Below are 13,983 nucleotides of genomic sequence, written 5' to 3'. Positions count from 1 at the left end.
AACAGGCTAGAGTTACCCCTCTTTCTCTGGTTTGAGTTACCTCCCTTTGTGAAACGGAAAACTCAGATTTTTTTTTCCTCCCATCCTGTAGCCTACTCACGTCCCCCTGGTTGAGAACCGATGAACTAAAGGGTCTGTTGTGAATTAATGAGACTGAACGAGTCCGGACCGAGTCTGGAAAACAACCAGACTGATGTAGCCGCTCTACAGGACGACCCTTAAGGCCTGTGGTACTGGTTGGGACCACTGGAAGGCCTTGGTGGGAACTCTGTGAGACCTGCGCCAATAGATGGATCCCTTCTGGAGGTCAGGCTGGAGGCTGGCAGTGAAGACTGAAACCATCCTGAGACTGGCTGAAGGTATAGATCTGGACAGGATTCTAGCAGCTGTGAAAGAAAGTAACGGAACCAGCGACATGGCTGCAGAACTGGAGCCTGCATACTGAGAGGCTAACAGGGAGCTGGTGGAGCTGTCAGAGTCAGGAAAACAAGAGGTTACAGAACCACAGCCACAGGAGACTGATTCAGCACAGGAACTGGAGACAGCTGCAGCTCAGCTCAGACAGGTTGCTGCAGAACAGGAACAGAGGACTGCTGCAAGGCAGAGCAGGAGGCCGGCAGCTGGAGGTCTGGACGGGGATCAGGAAAGACCGCCGGTCCGGCTCTGGAGCCAGTCTGCTGACCCGCAGACAAGGAAGCAGGAACAGGTGTCGACTGGGCCGCCGACTGAGGACCAGGAACTGGTGGACCTGCTGGTGGAGCTAGATAACAAGTCAGAATCAACAAAGTTAATGAATGAAGTTCATCCTCTGGGGACCAAGAATGTCTGTAGAAAATGTCATGTCAGTCCATCCATCCATCCTTTGGTCCAGGTCCAATCCATGAGGACTAAAGTAGTGGAGCGACAGACATCAGCATCCACAGAGCAACACTGCTAGTGTGTCTAAAAAGACAATAAAAGAAGAGACAGTCATGTTGATATGAACATTAGAGAAACACATCATGGAGCTGAAACATGATCCTGCTTCATCATTTGGACTCGTTCACCTCAGCCGACACGTTCAACAGCACACAGGTTTTTGTATTACTCTTTCTCACTGTGGGGGACAGGATGGTTTTACACCTTTGGCTCTGGAACTAAACTGTTTGTAACAGGTAAGAATAAAGCTTCATTTTCCTTCAGTTGTTTTATTGAACAAGTGTAAAATGTGTTTTTAATGAGTTTCTGCTGCTTCAGGTTTTACATGTTAGTTTGTTCATAATTAGTAGAGAATTCTTGCAGCCGTGCAGCTATTGTTCCATAAAAAGGTTCATAACTCCTGAAAAGATGTTTAAATCTCACTGCACAGCTGAAGTTCTTCTTTATTTCTGCAGGAGATCAAACTGATTCATAGAGAAAAAGTTTGATATTGACAATGTTACAAATATACAGTATTTGATCCTCTCAGTAATTCAGCACCATCTCTTGTTTTTATAAAACAACATCATATATGATATTAAACATCATTTAATATATGTCAGTAAATGTATTTGAAAAACATATACCTTTAAATATGTTGTATAGGATCATTAATAATTCATTATTAAATGGTCAAAAGTATTTTATATGATGGTACATATGTCTTTTAGTGTGAGATATATTTATACATGAAGACAAACACATACCGAATATGATGTTACAATAATGTGATATGAGATTTTATATGATTACACACATATATCTGTTTGTATAGTAAAACACCTTTGATGTAAATATGAAAATAAATAGTAAAGTCGAACATGACTTAAAATATTTAATAGTCAAAATATTTTGTAGACATGTCATGGTAAATATTGTGTATTAATACTGCACATTTGTTGATGTAATTGAGACATCTTGTATTTTTTATATGATATGATATGGGGGCAGCTGTATATGATATTATACTATATTACAGTATTAACATTATAAATCCAGTTTACTATAATAAATTTCAATGGTCATACTGCAAAATGACAATTGTATTTCATATGACGGTACATTTGTCTTTTAGTGTAAAATATATTTATACATAGATAGATAGAATTACTTTAATGATCCCAGACTGGGAAATTATTTTGATACAGCAGCAGTGGGTCCGCAAATAAAACACTGAAGACATAAAGACAAACAGATACTGAATATGACATTACAATAAATATAAAATATACTAATCATAATAAAATGTAGAAAACCTATTTTAAAGTTTTTTTACAGGATGATATAAAACATTCATTTTATTATTATTTTAAATACTTTATATAATATATTCACAAATATGTTCACTGATAATTCAAAAGAAAAGATTGAACAATTAATTTTGATTAAAAGTAAATGTATTCGCAGTGGATGATGTCATATAATGATTTCCATAGAGCAGATTATGATATACTGATTTATGTTATATTGCCAAATGTAATTTAATCTTACCTGAAGTTCCTGTCAAAGATAAATAAAGTCTTAACTTTCTTCATATTATTTAACAAAGCAGTCGTTATTCATATTTGACATATTTCAATGTAATTGTGTATGAATCTAAAAATATTGAGAGAAAAGGTGATGAAATTATTGACGTTCTGATTGGTTTTTCTTTAGCGTCTGAACTAAAGTACATACAAGTCACATGTTGGAATAATTTTAATAAGTGTTTGATATAATTAATTGTTAAATGTATGTTATAATCATATTCAATAAGCTATTTAATTTTTGATAAAAACCTTCCTAATTTATCATATTATTATATTAAAATCATGTTTTGCTATGTGTTTTGACATAAAGATGACTTTTCCTGCAGGGACCAACAAACTTTGACCTTCTTTAATATGAAATTACATCTTTATTTATTTGTAATTGTGTATTAGGTGTAAATATTGATGAAAAACAAATTAAATTATATATGCATTTTTTAAAATAGATTATCATGGTAAATACATGTTTTTTGTATTAAATATAAATATTAATGAAAAACATTAAATTATATATACCATTTTTTAAATGGCTTATGGTGGTGAATATTTATAATATGTGGTGGATAATGTAAACATTAAAATGTCAGTTCGTATTAAACTTGAGGGTAAATATGTCCTTTATTATAATCTGTCTTTTATCATGATACAGATGAAGATTTTCCATTGTATGAAAATATGATGTTATATTATTATTAGTCAGAGTCATAATAATGATGAATGTGCACATTGAAAGAAAGAAGTGCTGAACACATAATGTTGTTTGTCCCCATATAACATATGATGACATGACATGATGAGTGTGTTTGATGTGCAGGTGAATCCAGTCTATGTGTTGAACTTTGTGCTGTATTGATGAGTAGTTTAGTGATCAGAGTCCATGTAGTTTCCAGGATCACACTGAATGCAGTGCAGTGCTGGAAGCTGCTGTTGACTGTGTCAATGTGTGTCTGTGCTGCTTGTTGCTGCTGTCAAGCTTCAGATGAGCAGGTAGTGAAGCCCGTGGTGAGCGTGTACCCAGCAGCATCCAGAGCCCACCTGGAGGGGAGGAGCTCCCTGCTGTGTGTGGCCTCAGCCATGTTTCCTCCTCTGGTCCGCTTCTCCTGGGAAAGACGAAGGCAGGATCAGGAGCAGTGGGTCCCTGCTGAGGGAGAGCAGCTGGAGCTCAGAGAGTCGGGACGCACCGCCGCCATCTTGCTGGTTGACAGGAACGCTAACTTCACGTATAAATACCGCTGCTCCGTCCAGCACGAGGGGGGCACAGTGGAGGCCCAAACAGAACAAGGTAATGAAGGCTTGGTGACTGTGTTCAGCAGTGATTCAGCTTCATGTGGAGTCGCTGTCAAAGAGAGCAGAGGAGCAGAGGACTGACATTTCTTTTGGCCTCTTTTCTGTTTCAGAGGTTCCAGCAGCTGCAGCAGCCTCCTGTCCTCCAGAGAGAGAGCCAGCAGACCTGCCAGCTCTGCAGCAAGCTGACTGTAAGATCCTGATAAACCACAAAGTCAAATCCTGTTCAGGGCCCCTAAAGAGCTTGTTGGGGCCCTGACTTGTTGTATTTAATAAGAGCCTTTGAGCTTTCATTCAAACTGTAGCTGACCCCTGTCTTCATGTAAAGATGGTCGTCCCGTCTGGAAAAGTCCAAATTCTACTGATGTAAATGTGACGATGTTCTGATGAAATTAACTGTTTGTGTGTGTGTGTGTGTGTGTGTGTGTGTGTGTGTGTGTCAGTGTCCTTCCAGTCTCAGTGCAGGGTGAAGCTGCTCTGTGTGCTCTACACAGTGCTGATAGTGAAGAGTCTGGTGTACTGCTGTGGACTCTCTCTGCTGAGGATCCTCTGAAACAAGGGACCGTCCACCAACTGCTCACATGCTGACTGACTGTTTTCTGCTCGCCTTTTCTCACCATCAAATCTCATCAGTTCGTCTCATTGATCACTTTGATCAGCACTCACAAATGTCAATGTTCATGTTTTGTGGTTGGTTGTAAAATGTATCTTTTGATGCACAGGTTAGATTCAGTCATCCTACATATATAAATACATATATACACATATATATCTGCAGTGACTGAGTATAAATTCTGTGCTATAGTGTTATTTTCATCCTCTAGTTTATTTCCACTTTGAATTGTGACTTGTATAATAATAGAACATGAAGCTGAATCATCAGCTGTCTGCTAGATATTTGATTGTTTTAGTATTTTTCTCTTCTTGTCTTTCTTTTTAATACCTTATGCAGAGTGTGGCAGCTTTGTTCAATTCTTTCAGTGTAACATTCTCAATAAAGTGTAAAATCACAGTGTGTGTTTTGGAAACAGTCTTGTTTTTATGGATTTCAGTTTGTCTTCAGAGCAAATCATCAGAAACAGAATCAACTTCATGGACCATGTATGTTGACGCCTACAAGTCATTTGACTCTGGTTGTAATTAGCTCTCAATATACTTTCACACAGCAGCAAGAACAAATGTAGAGGAAGATGTGAATATTAGCATACAGCTAAACAAGGACAACAAAGCTAAAGACAGAGAAGCAAACAGAAACATATAGCTATTATATACAAGTCAGTAGGTGTGGCTGTGCCACCAGGTTCAGTGCTGAGCCCCTTTTATAATTGTGTCAGTGTGGATGTCAAACTCTACGCTGATGACACTGTTGTTTACACACATGAACAAACAGCAGAGCGAGCTGCCTTCAAGCTACAACTGCTATAAAATGATCACACAGCAGCTTCATCAGTCGCCTTCCAAGTTGGTGTCAGGCTGCAGAAACTGTCAGTAAACTGTCACCTTTACAGAATCAATCAAACAGTATCAACACATCTTTTATTTCAGCTTCTCAGCTCCCAGGTTTGTCTCCCAGGTGAATAAGACAGATGGAAGCTGAGACAGTGAGTACTGAGCGCTGTAACTGTTGTAACTGTCATTGTGTTGTTCATGTGAAAAAGTGCAGCTAACGGTGAGGAGGCTGCAGAGCAGAAACCCACACAGCCCGTCTGCTGCAGGAAAGGAAGTGCTGGTTGGCTCTCAACAGTTTTTTATGAGTCCTAATAACCACTGAGAACAGATTCATATCTGCTGCTGTACACACTCATCAACTCCTCTCCCTCTCTGGACTGCTTTGTCTTTTCTCTTGTTGTCTGGAAGCCTTTTTTCCACTGAGCCCTCCACCCACACAAAGTTGAACTGAGTAATAACAGATGCTTAGCTTTAACCTTACCATTGACTATTTATTTACTCCCATACTTAGCTTTTTATTTATTCATTCAATCATTTACTTTACTTTACAGGTTCAGTTCTCAATAACAGATCACTAACTTATACCTCAGAAATCAAGTAAATAACAAATATTTAACAGCATTTACATCCCTGTGATACAGTTTCTGCATTTTATATCTTACTTTTAATACTTTAAGTAAAGTTTTCTGATTATACTTACATATTGTGGCAGTGGGGTGTCAGGTGATCAGTCAGCTATAAGCGCGTTTGTAACCTGGTTCTGGTCTTTTACAGTATGGGTCCGGGCACAGGACCGGAGCAGAGACCGGGCAACAGAGGCAGGAAGAGGAATCGAGCCTCAGCTGTCAGAGCGACGTCTGTTCTTTGTGTTTGATTTTGTTTACTTTAAGTAACGTTTTCTGCCTGAGCCACAATAAAAGGCCAATTTACCAAACGAACAGCAGTCTCGCCTTCCATCTATAACGAGCCGTGAGCCGTGAAGCTCACACATGTATTTTTATTGAAGTAAAGGATCTGAATACTTCCTCCAGCAACGCTTTTTGTGTCGATTCTTTAGTTTCACTCTGACAGTGTTTCTGTCGTGAAAAAACTTGCCTCAGATAATCAACTGTGCTCAATGAATGAACAACCTTCACTTTACCTTCCTACAACTCCTGCAAATAATCGTTCTACTCTGTTTTATTATTGTGATTTGCTGTTATACTTTGAAATTTTGCCCTCATGTGTCGTGTGTTGCCTCTCAGTTCACCTGTTGTGTGATTTCCCGCCCTTTTTCTGTGTTCACCTGAGTGTTGTTTGTTAGTCAGCCCTTGTGTGTATAAAGTCTGTGTGTTCCCTGAAGTCTTTGTCAGGTCGTCCTGTGTTACTCACCTGAGCTTCACCTGAGCTCCACCTGAGCTTCACCTGAGCTTCACCTGAGCTCCACCTGAGCTCCACCTGAGCTTCACCTGAGCTTCACCTGAGCTTCACCTGAGCTTCACCTGAGCTTCACCTGAGCTTCACCTGAGCTCCACCTGAGCTTCACCTGAGCTTCCCCTGAGCCTGTTCTCATGTCTTCCAGGTTCTTCCTGTATGTGTTTTTATTTGCTACCTGTTGGGTGGTTTTCTGTTTAAGCATTTTGTGTTGCTACTTTGTATTTTTGAATTTTACACTTTGTGGATTTTGAATAATTGTTTTATGGATTTCAGTCTTCGTTCATTAAAGCTCACTTTGTGTTCGTTATCCTGCCTCTCATGTGTTTCTGTATTTGGGTCCCCTCCTCTTTAACTTCAACTAAACAACTTAAAACAGTCCTGAAGTCTACTGTTGGGACTAAATGAGGCCACTGTTAAGTTTATATAAGTTTACTTCTAAGTATACTTTGTGTGTAGGATTAGAAAACCTTTAGATCACCACTCAGTTTGTGTACTGCAACTATTATGTGAATTATACGATTAGTGAACATACAGGCACTAGTTTTATACTTCTAGCTCACTTTTTAAATAATGAATGTATAATTTAGGTGTCAGTGTACTTTGAGTTTAAAAGTAGTTCACATCCAGTTTTGTTAAAAGTATTTCTTGAGGCTCTTTTTGCCTTTGCCATTTTAATTTAAGTCATGTTCTCTGACAGCACTAAAATAAAACACATTTTCTTGAGCAAAAGATTAAGTGCAAGTATACAAACTCTTCTGAAAGAAGCATACTTAATATCAAAGTATATCTTTAAGCATTTTAAAGATAAACTGAAACCAGAACAGGAGCACACAACTAAAACTCAGCAGTTATTAATATTATTAATTCAGCACTTGTGTTCCTGCTGACACGTCTAAATGTTATTCAGCTACACAGAAGGTCAAAGTGTGTTATTGTTGTTGTTGTTGTCGTCACACTGCTGCCCCCTCGTGGCTGCAACAACTCACTGCACCATCACATCTTCCATCTTTGCTTCCACAGTAATGTGCTGCTGTTGTACAGAATAAATCATTGACACACAACGCTGCTCCTGCTACAGTGAACACAACTCTGTCACTCTCAGACAAACCTGATGTTTTATTGACGAAAACACAACAAAACATCAGATTTGTTCTCTGAGAGTAACAAGTTCTGTTCACTGTTGATTCCAGCTTCTTCTGTGAACCTGTCAGTTAGTTGTAAGCTTTGGAGAAGTGCCGTCTGCTGTTTTTTTCATACGCTTCTACTGCTCCCTCTGGCTGCTCCTATACTAATACTAATAATACTCATACTTACAGGCTGTATATGTGATTATACAGACTTAAACATTGTAGAGCTGCTCCTGTATATCAGCAGCTCACAGAACTGAACCAGAACCAACTCTCCTCTCACAGAACTGCAGCCGTCAATGAGCAGATTTATATTGTGATTTAAAAAAAATACTTTTTCTGTTTCAAGGTGGCAGAACTGGTGTCGTATAGTGTGATGAGCAGCTCAACACTTAACTAATGAAGGATTAGAATTCTAAAAGAATTTAGACAAACATCATGTGATGAAACTAGAGGACGCAGTTTGTCCACAGGACCGTTTACTGGATATATATACAGGACCATACAACAAGCATTTATATAGTAAAAGCTGCAATACTGTTAGCAAAATGATAAATGCAAATTGTGTTGTCTTTTTGTATTAAGAGAATATTCCTGATGTGTCTGGATAAAAATCTGCTGAAAACTAGTCAGTCTGTAACTTTAGTAAGAATTCAGTGTTTTATCATCTGTTATTGTTTAAACCTCACTAAATACAGAATACAACAACATGACATCAGTAACTTAACAATAACTGGCTGTTCAAACACTAAATGTAGGGAATTTAAAGTTTTATATCATCACAGAAATGACACTGAAACAGAAACAGTTCCTCGACATCAGCACGTCACCAAACCAGGAATTATGAGGAAATATGAAAGATGTCAAGGAAAAATGCATTTGTCACATTTACAGCTCTGTTCCTGAACAGCTGTTAACTGATCAAATCAAACACACAGAACACAAGTTGTATCAAAACTGCCTTTTATTTGAACACAACCACACCTGAACGCATCACGACTGGCGTTCAGCATCAGACCAGCACAAACATCGAGCGGTAAACTCTCTGACGTGACTCCAACGTAATGGAGAATTTTTTTAGTTGTTGTAGGTGTTTATAGAGCTGAACAGGTCCTGAAGTTCATTTCCTTTACGTATCAGAAAATCGTTACATATAGAAAGTTTTCAGGGAACTACGAGATCAATCATGATCGTAAAAAATTGGATCCGGAGCAAAATAAAAAAAGAGTGAAGACGTCCTCGTCCAGCAAACCTCAGCCTGTTCAGTCGTTCTCTGACAGTTTGGATATGAGTGTGAGGACTTTCGGGTTGACAGCAAACCGTTTTCTTTTCTCCTGGTTTCCCGCTGTGTCAGAGTTGATCCTGAAAATACATCTGTTGGCAGAACAGAGAATTTAGAAAATGTGACTTATTTCATTCATTGTTTTCATCTTGAGAAAAAGCATCACTGTGTATATTTGTTGTTTTGTTTGTCATGATGAATCTGAAACGTTTGCAGCGACAAACACAAAAACAATCCAACATTTTCTTTCACCGTGGTTTGTTTTATTGAAGCGATCAAGTTATCGTGACAAAATACCTCTGAAGGAACTCCAGGGTGGCGCAAACCTCAGCGGGGTAATCAATATTCATGACGTAGTACATCATGAACATGGAGGCCATCGCATCCGTGAACGTGGAGATTCTTTCCATCACGACCATTTGATCCACCGCCACCATGAACTCTCCCGTCGTCAGCGGGACGTCTCCTGTGGGAACATACGACACAAAGTTCAGCTTGATCGGGTCACTTCCCATTTTAAGGACAACGTAATCTGAGAAAAGAGTGTGTGGATAAAGACATAAAGAAAACTGGACAGTAAATATTAAACTTGTTCAGTCAGACAGACTCTCCGTCACTCACCACACACCACTATGCACGGGTTTGGGGGTAGATCGTCTCGTCGGACTTCAGCTGACACGCAGGCTTCTTCAACTTGGACGAAAATCTTGCTTTCGTCTTCCTTGAAGTGCAGCGACAGCATCCGCACAGCGTGATACAACTCCTCACTCGTACCTGCAGACTGGACATCACGGAGGAGCTTCGCTGCGCTGCTTCTGTCCCGTTTCTTCAGGTACTGCAGAATCTGTTTGGACTTCCTGCTCATGGTTTCTTTAAACTCTTCATTTATGTGGACACCAGTCAGCTGCCTGAAATGAGTCTTTAATCCGGCGGTGTGGAAGAGGAAAGGCCACTCTTCTTTCAGCGTCTGTGTGTGATTTCCACTGAGTACGTCTCTTCTTTGGGAAGCGAATGTTTCCGTCATCAGCGTCTTTATTTTGTTCTCGTCCTCGTCGTCCTCCTCAAACATTCTCTGCAGTTCCTCTTTGTTCTGTTGTTCTACTTCCAGGTTTCCAGGAAGCAGATCAGGGTCGACACATCTGTTAACGTTCTTCTGCCGCTTTTTTCTCCGTCCAGAGCTGTTTGGCAAAATCATAAGCTGTGCTCGTTTGCAGTTGTCCACTCTACACTGCAGCCATCTTGTTAGGGAATCATAGCCGCTGCCCACGACTTGACCCTCAATGACGTCCTTGAATGATTTGGGATAAGCCAACACCATCTTGCGAGCAATTTCCCTCAAGTGTTTCTTCTGTGGGTATTTGCACACTGCCAAGACTTCTGCAGTGACCATCCTGACCACCTCTCTTCTGTCTCTGGTAGACGGACGCTCTTGCTTCTCCAGAGTTTCTTTAATGTGTGATGGCATCGAATTCCAAGGTATGCAGAAGTTAAAGTGCCAGTCAGGGTCGAGCGCTGATGGGAGCACATCGCTGTTACTGGATGACGCCGTCAAGTTGGTGACTTTTATATCTGCAACAGACAAAACTGTAATCAGTGTAGTCGAACGACAACATCGTCCTGAAGGATCGATCAGTCATCAGAGGATGAACCCTCTCGTGCTGCATTCAAGAACCAAGCACGATGCAAATTATTCCTTCATCTAAATCATAAACAAAGTCAATGAAAAGAGACAAATAAACTCAAATTCACGTGTATTTGCACCGGATGGCATGAATCACTTGTGGTAATTCGAGCATTGTCCACATCATCGACTCTACGGAAGTGTTACTGGACGTTTGAGCCTTTATTTCTCTGCACTGTCACTAAGAGGAGAATGTCTGCGTGACTGTCGGTATGAGAGCGATAACGGAAATGAAAAAGTATTGTAATGTGTAGCAAACTGACCTGAGCGGTTTAGAGGAAACCAATCAGGGTTCTTGTACTTGCCTGCACTCGTGGAGGTGCTGATCCTCGGAGCTGACTGTGAGCTCTCAGGAGAGTTTGGGAGCGTCCTGTCCTCAAATCCTGCCCCTGAGTTCCCCGACAGCGCCGGAGAGCAAGCAAAGGCTGTGAAAACATATTAATGCTTTATTGTAGTAGCTGTCATGTTAAAGATATAATGCTAAATCACAAATGTGTGTATAAACTGGTTGTACCTTTGACAGGCTGAAGTCGCGGCGTGGCCTGTGATGAAGAAAAGCCTGCAGGAGAGCTGAGAGGAGAGTCGTGTCCTGCAGGGCTGAACAGAGCTGAAGACGAGTCAACAGAAGAGTCAGGAGTTAATGTTGAGACTGAGAAACTTTTGCATTGACTTTCAAGCTCTGCGATTCAAGTTGTGTTTCATGTAAGCAGATGGAAGATGCTCAAACACTTAGCATCTTAGCCAGGGAGGTGTAGTTAAATAAAGACACAGACATGGATGGTTAACCAAGTCAGACAACTGGGGTCATAATAAGATGAAAAGCTAATGCTAACTGTTTCATGTGAGTGAAGGGGAAACACTAAAGCATTAGCACCACAGTCAGGGAGGTATTGTTGAATAAAAACACAGATTTGGGAGGTCTGACCTGTCCGCTAGTTGGTTGACAAGTAAAGCTTACCAGTAGTTTCTTTTGATCAAATCTGTTGTTAAATATGAATCTCTTACACTCCCAAACATACCACCAACGTAGTTTTACTCACCTTTGGCTCGAGCGAGAAGCTTCCTCGATTCCACTTTCTTCAAGACCCCTTCGAGGTCGTCCGGCTCCACAAACCCCAGATCTTCTAACGAGCTCACACCGATGCTTTCAAGTGTATCCAGTAAAGATTGCACTTGGCAGTTTGGCAGCACAGTTGTGATCAATGCCACCACGTCAGTCATGTCTGTAAAACATAAAGTATGAACCCAGGCATCAGTTTCAGGTGAAGGAGGATTGGATTTAAAGCAGCAATGCAGTCTGTGGACCATCACTGAGCGACTCAAAGCCTCGCGGTGAGCAGGACAGATGTGTTGTTTTTTATATTAAATCAACTTGTGTGTAAATTCAAAGCAATGTAACCAAACTTTGTATAGGTGCATCTCAGTCGGCCATCTACAGCTGGATGGCCAATCAAGCAGAGTAATATGACAGTCATCAAACCAGTTAGTAGCAGTCTGTGGGCCTGTGCCACGTGCTGCTGGAGAAGGAAATCAGCGTCTTCATGCTGAATTAATTGTGAGTTTGTGGATCGAGTCTTTTTTTATCTGCTGTGAGTTTCAGACTGTAAACTGTTTGTTTTTCTTGCACCGCTTCCTTTGTGGAACAATGTTTGGTGTCCGAAAGAGAGAGTGAGAGAACGTGTTTATCTTCCAAGAGATCGCGTCGGCCATCTTGGCTCTCAGCCATCTTGGGTCTCCTTCTCTACGGTTGCCATCTTGGCTCTCTGACACACACACACACACACACACACACACACTCACACACTCACACACTCACACACACACCGCATGCTTCATTGTTATTTGTTGCTTGAGTTTGTCTTGATGTTTTAGTTTAATAGTTTCGTTGAATGATGTTTTTTTTTGTTGATTGCAGTATTATTGATTTAATCAATTTGCTGACATTACTAAATTCTATTATACTGTACAGGGCAGTTATCTCTGATTATTTTGTGCATGTTTTGTGGTCAGATTCATTTCATCACTGTTTCTTTAATTCTGAATATTTTACAAATAGATACATTTAAAGTGAACCCTTCTTTTTGAGACTGTTTTTGATTTAATTACTATCAATAATAATAACAACTTTCTAATAACTGTCTCTAATCTGTTTCTAATCTCTGTAACTGAATAAACACGCTGAGGTCTGCAACAGGTTAGAAAGTGGTGATTACTGTTAATTAAAGATCATTTGTTTATTCGGTTATAAGAAATCTATTAATGAAGATTTTTCTCTTCTGGTTTAAGTTTATTCTCCAGAACTTCATAATGCACCTTTACACAGAGATGACTGTTGCTGCTGTTATGTACTGAGATTTAATGAATGTAATGAAAATAATATATAAAGTTGATATAAAGACTAAAGGAGCAGTATCAGAACAATAGAACAGTCTGGTGGGTTTATAATCACGTCACTTTACTGTTAATGATTATTTTAAAAACCAGGACCGAACAATAAACACACCTGTAACATTAACAACACACTATGATCCATGTGAGCAGAACCCACCTGCTCTGTGGAACACGACCTCAGGCTTCAGAACTTCCTCCAGTGTTTTCCGCTGCCGACACAGTTCCTCCTCGAACTCTGCCACAGTTCTTCCGAACAGCTCCAGAATCTCTTCAGCGGCCGCAGTCAGCCGCTGCTCCACAAAAGCTCTCAGAGTTTGGACTTTAGACATGTTTAACGTTACAGAACCAGCCCGGTACGAGCAGCTCGGTCAGTCGGTGTCTTCGTCTTCGTCAGCTAGCTTCTTTTAGCACTCTGAGCTAACAGCAGATGAAACATCTCAGAGTTCCTCACATGGACGCTGCGGCGGGTCGCTGCTGCTCCGGTGTTGTGGTAACGCGTGCGAGGAGTAACGGAAAAGTACAACTACTTCCGGTACCTCTTCTTCGTCTCCTTCTTCTTCTAACGGCTTTTAGCCAAGCCCCCAGAACGAGCGCCAGGCTTTCAGCTAACGCAGTGGCCAAACCGTGTAATTACACCGTCCCGTGATGCACTGCGGCCCAAAAAGACTTGTTCCCATAAGCTAACACTGTTGAAAAAGCGTCTGTAAAAACGGTGGATAGTTATTTTTGAGCGGCACAACCTCAGAGACACGACTCGGTTCACTGTCAGAACTGGAGCCGTTCGGTCCAATAACATTTGGAAGGTGTAGAAGAGCCGCACGATTAAGTTATGTTTGTCTCTAATCAAGTTAGCCGGGCGCTAAACAG

General features: G+C 40.5%; 2 protein-coding genes across 2 annotated transcripts; one reads left to right on the top strand and one right to left on the bottom strand.

Moving 5' to 3' along the window:
* The first annotated feature begins 289 nt into the window (after positions 1-289).
* Positions 290-4,641, top strand: LOC115572841 (uncharacterized). Its single transcript, XM_030403296.1, has 5 exons — positions 290-398; positions 1,110-1,154; positions 3,460-3,768; positions 3,884-3,961; positions 4,214-4,641. The coding sequence occupies exons 1-5, from the start codon at positions 290-292 to the stop codon at positions 4,321-4,323; spliced, it is 651 nt and encodes a 216-aa protein (XP_030259156.1). The 3' UTR covers positions 4,324-4,641.
* Positions 4,642-8,708: 4,067 nt separating this feature from the next.
* LOC115572133 (uncharacterized) lies at positions 8,709-13,983 on the bottom strand. The gene is made up of 7 exons (XM_030401953.1): positions 13,274-13,983; positions 11,766-11,948; positions 11,240-11,332; positions 11,031-11,150; positions 9,666-10,613; positions 9,342-9,510; positions 8,709-9,136 (listed from the first exon to the last, which is right to left on the bottom strand). Exons 1-7 carry the CDS (start codon positions 13,443-13,445, stop codon positions 9,025-9,027), a joined length of 1,797 nt encoding a protein of 598 aa, XP_030257813.1. The 5' UTR covers positions 13,446-13,983; the 3' UTR covers positions 8,709-9,024.

This window comes from Sparus aurata, chromosome 21, assembly GCF_900880675.1.
Source record: "Sparus aurata chromosome 21, fSpaAur1.1, whole genome shotgun sequence".
NCBI lineage: Eukaryota > Metazoa > Chordata > Actinopteri > Spariformes > Sparidae > Sparus > Sparus aurata.
Note: the sequence above shows the minus strand (reverse complement) of the source record. Positions and strands in the feature narration are given on the sequence as shown.

Bases quoted from the DNA above. Each gene is read 5' to 3' on its own strand.
- LOC115572841 (XM_030403296.1), top strand. From the start codon at position 290: ATGGATCCCTTCTGGAGGTCAGGCTGGAGGCTGGCAGTGAAGACTGAA. The intron at 399-1,109 runs GTAACGGAACCA...TGTGGGGGACAG, and splicing joins TCTAGCAGCTGTGAAAGAAA to GATGGTTTTACACCTTTGGC. The intron at 1,155-3,459 runs GTAAGAATAAAG...GCTGCTGTCAAG, and splicing joins AACTAAACTGTTTGTAACAG to CTTCAGATGAGCAGGTAGTG.
- LOC115572133 (XM_030401953.1), bottom strand. From the start codon at position 13,445: ATGTCTAAAGTCCAAACTCTGAGAGCTTTTGTGGAGCAGCGGCTGACT. The intron at 11,333-11,765 runs GTGAGTAAAACT...ACTCGTCTTCAG, and splicing joins GCTTCTCGCTCGAGCCAAAG to CTCTGTTCAGCCCTGCAGGA. The intron at 9,137-9,341 runs GTATTTTGTCAC...TTCTGCCAACAG, and splicing joins ACCCTGGAGTTCCTTCAGAG to ATGTATTTTCAGGATCAACT.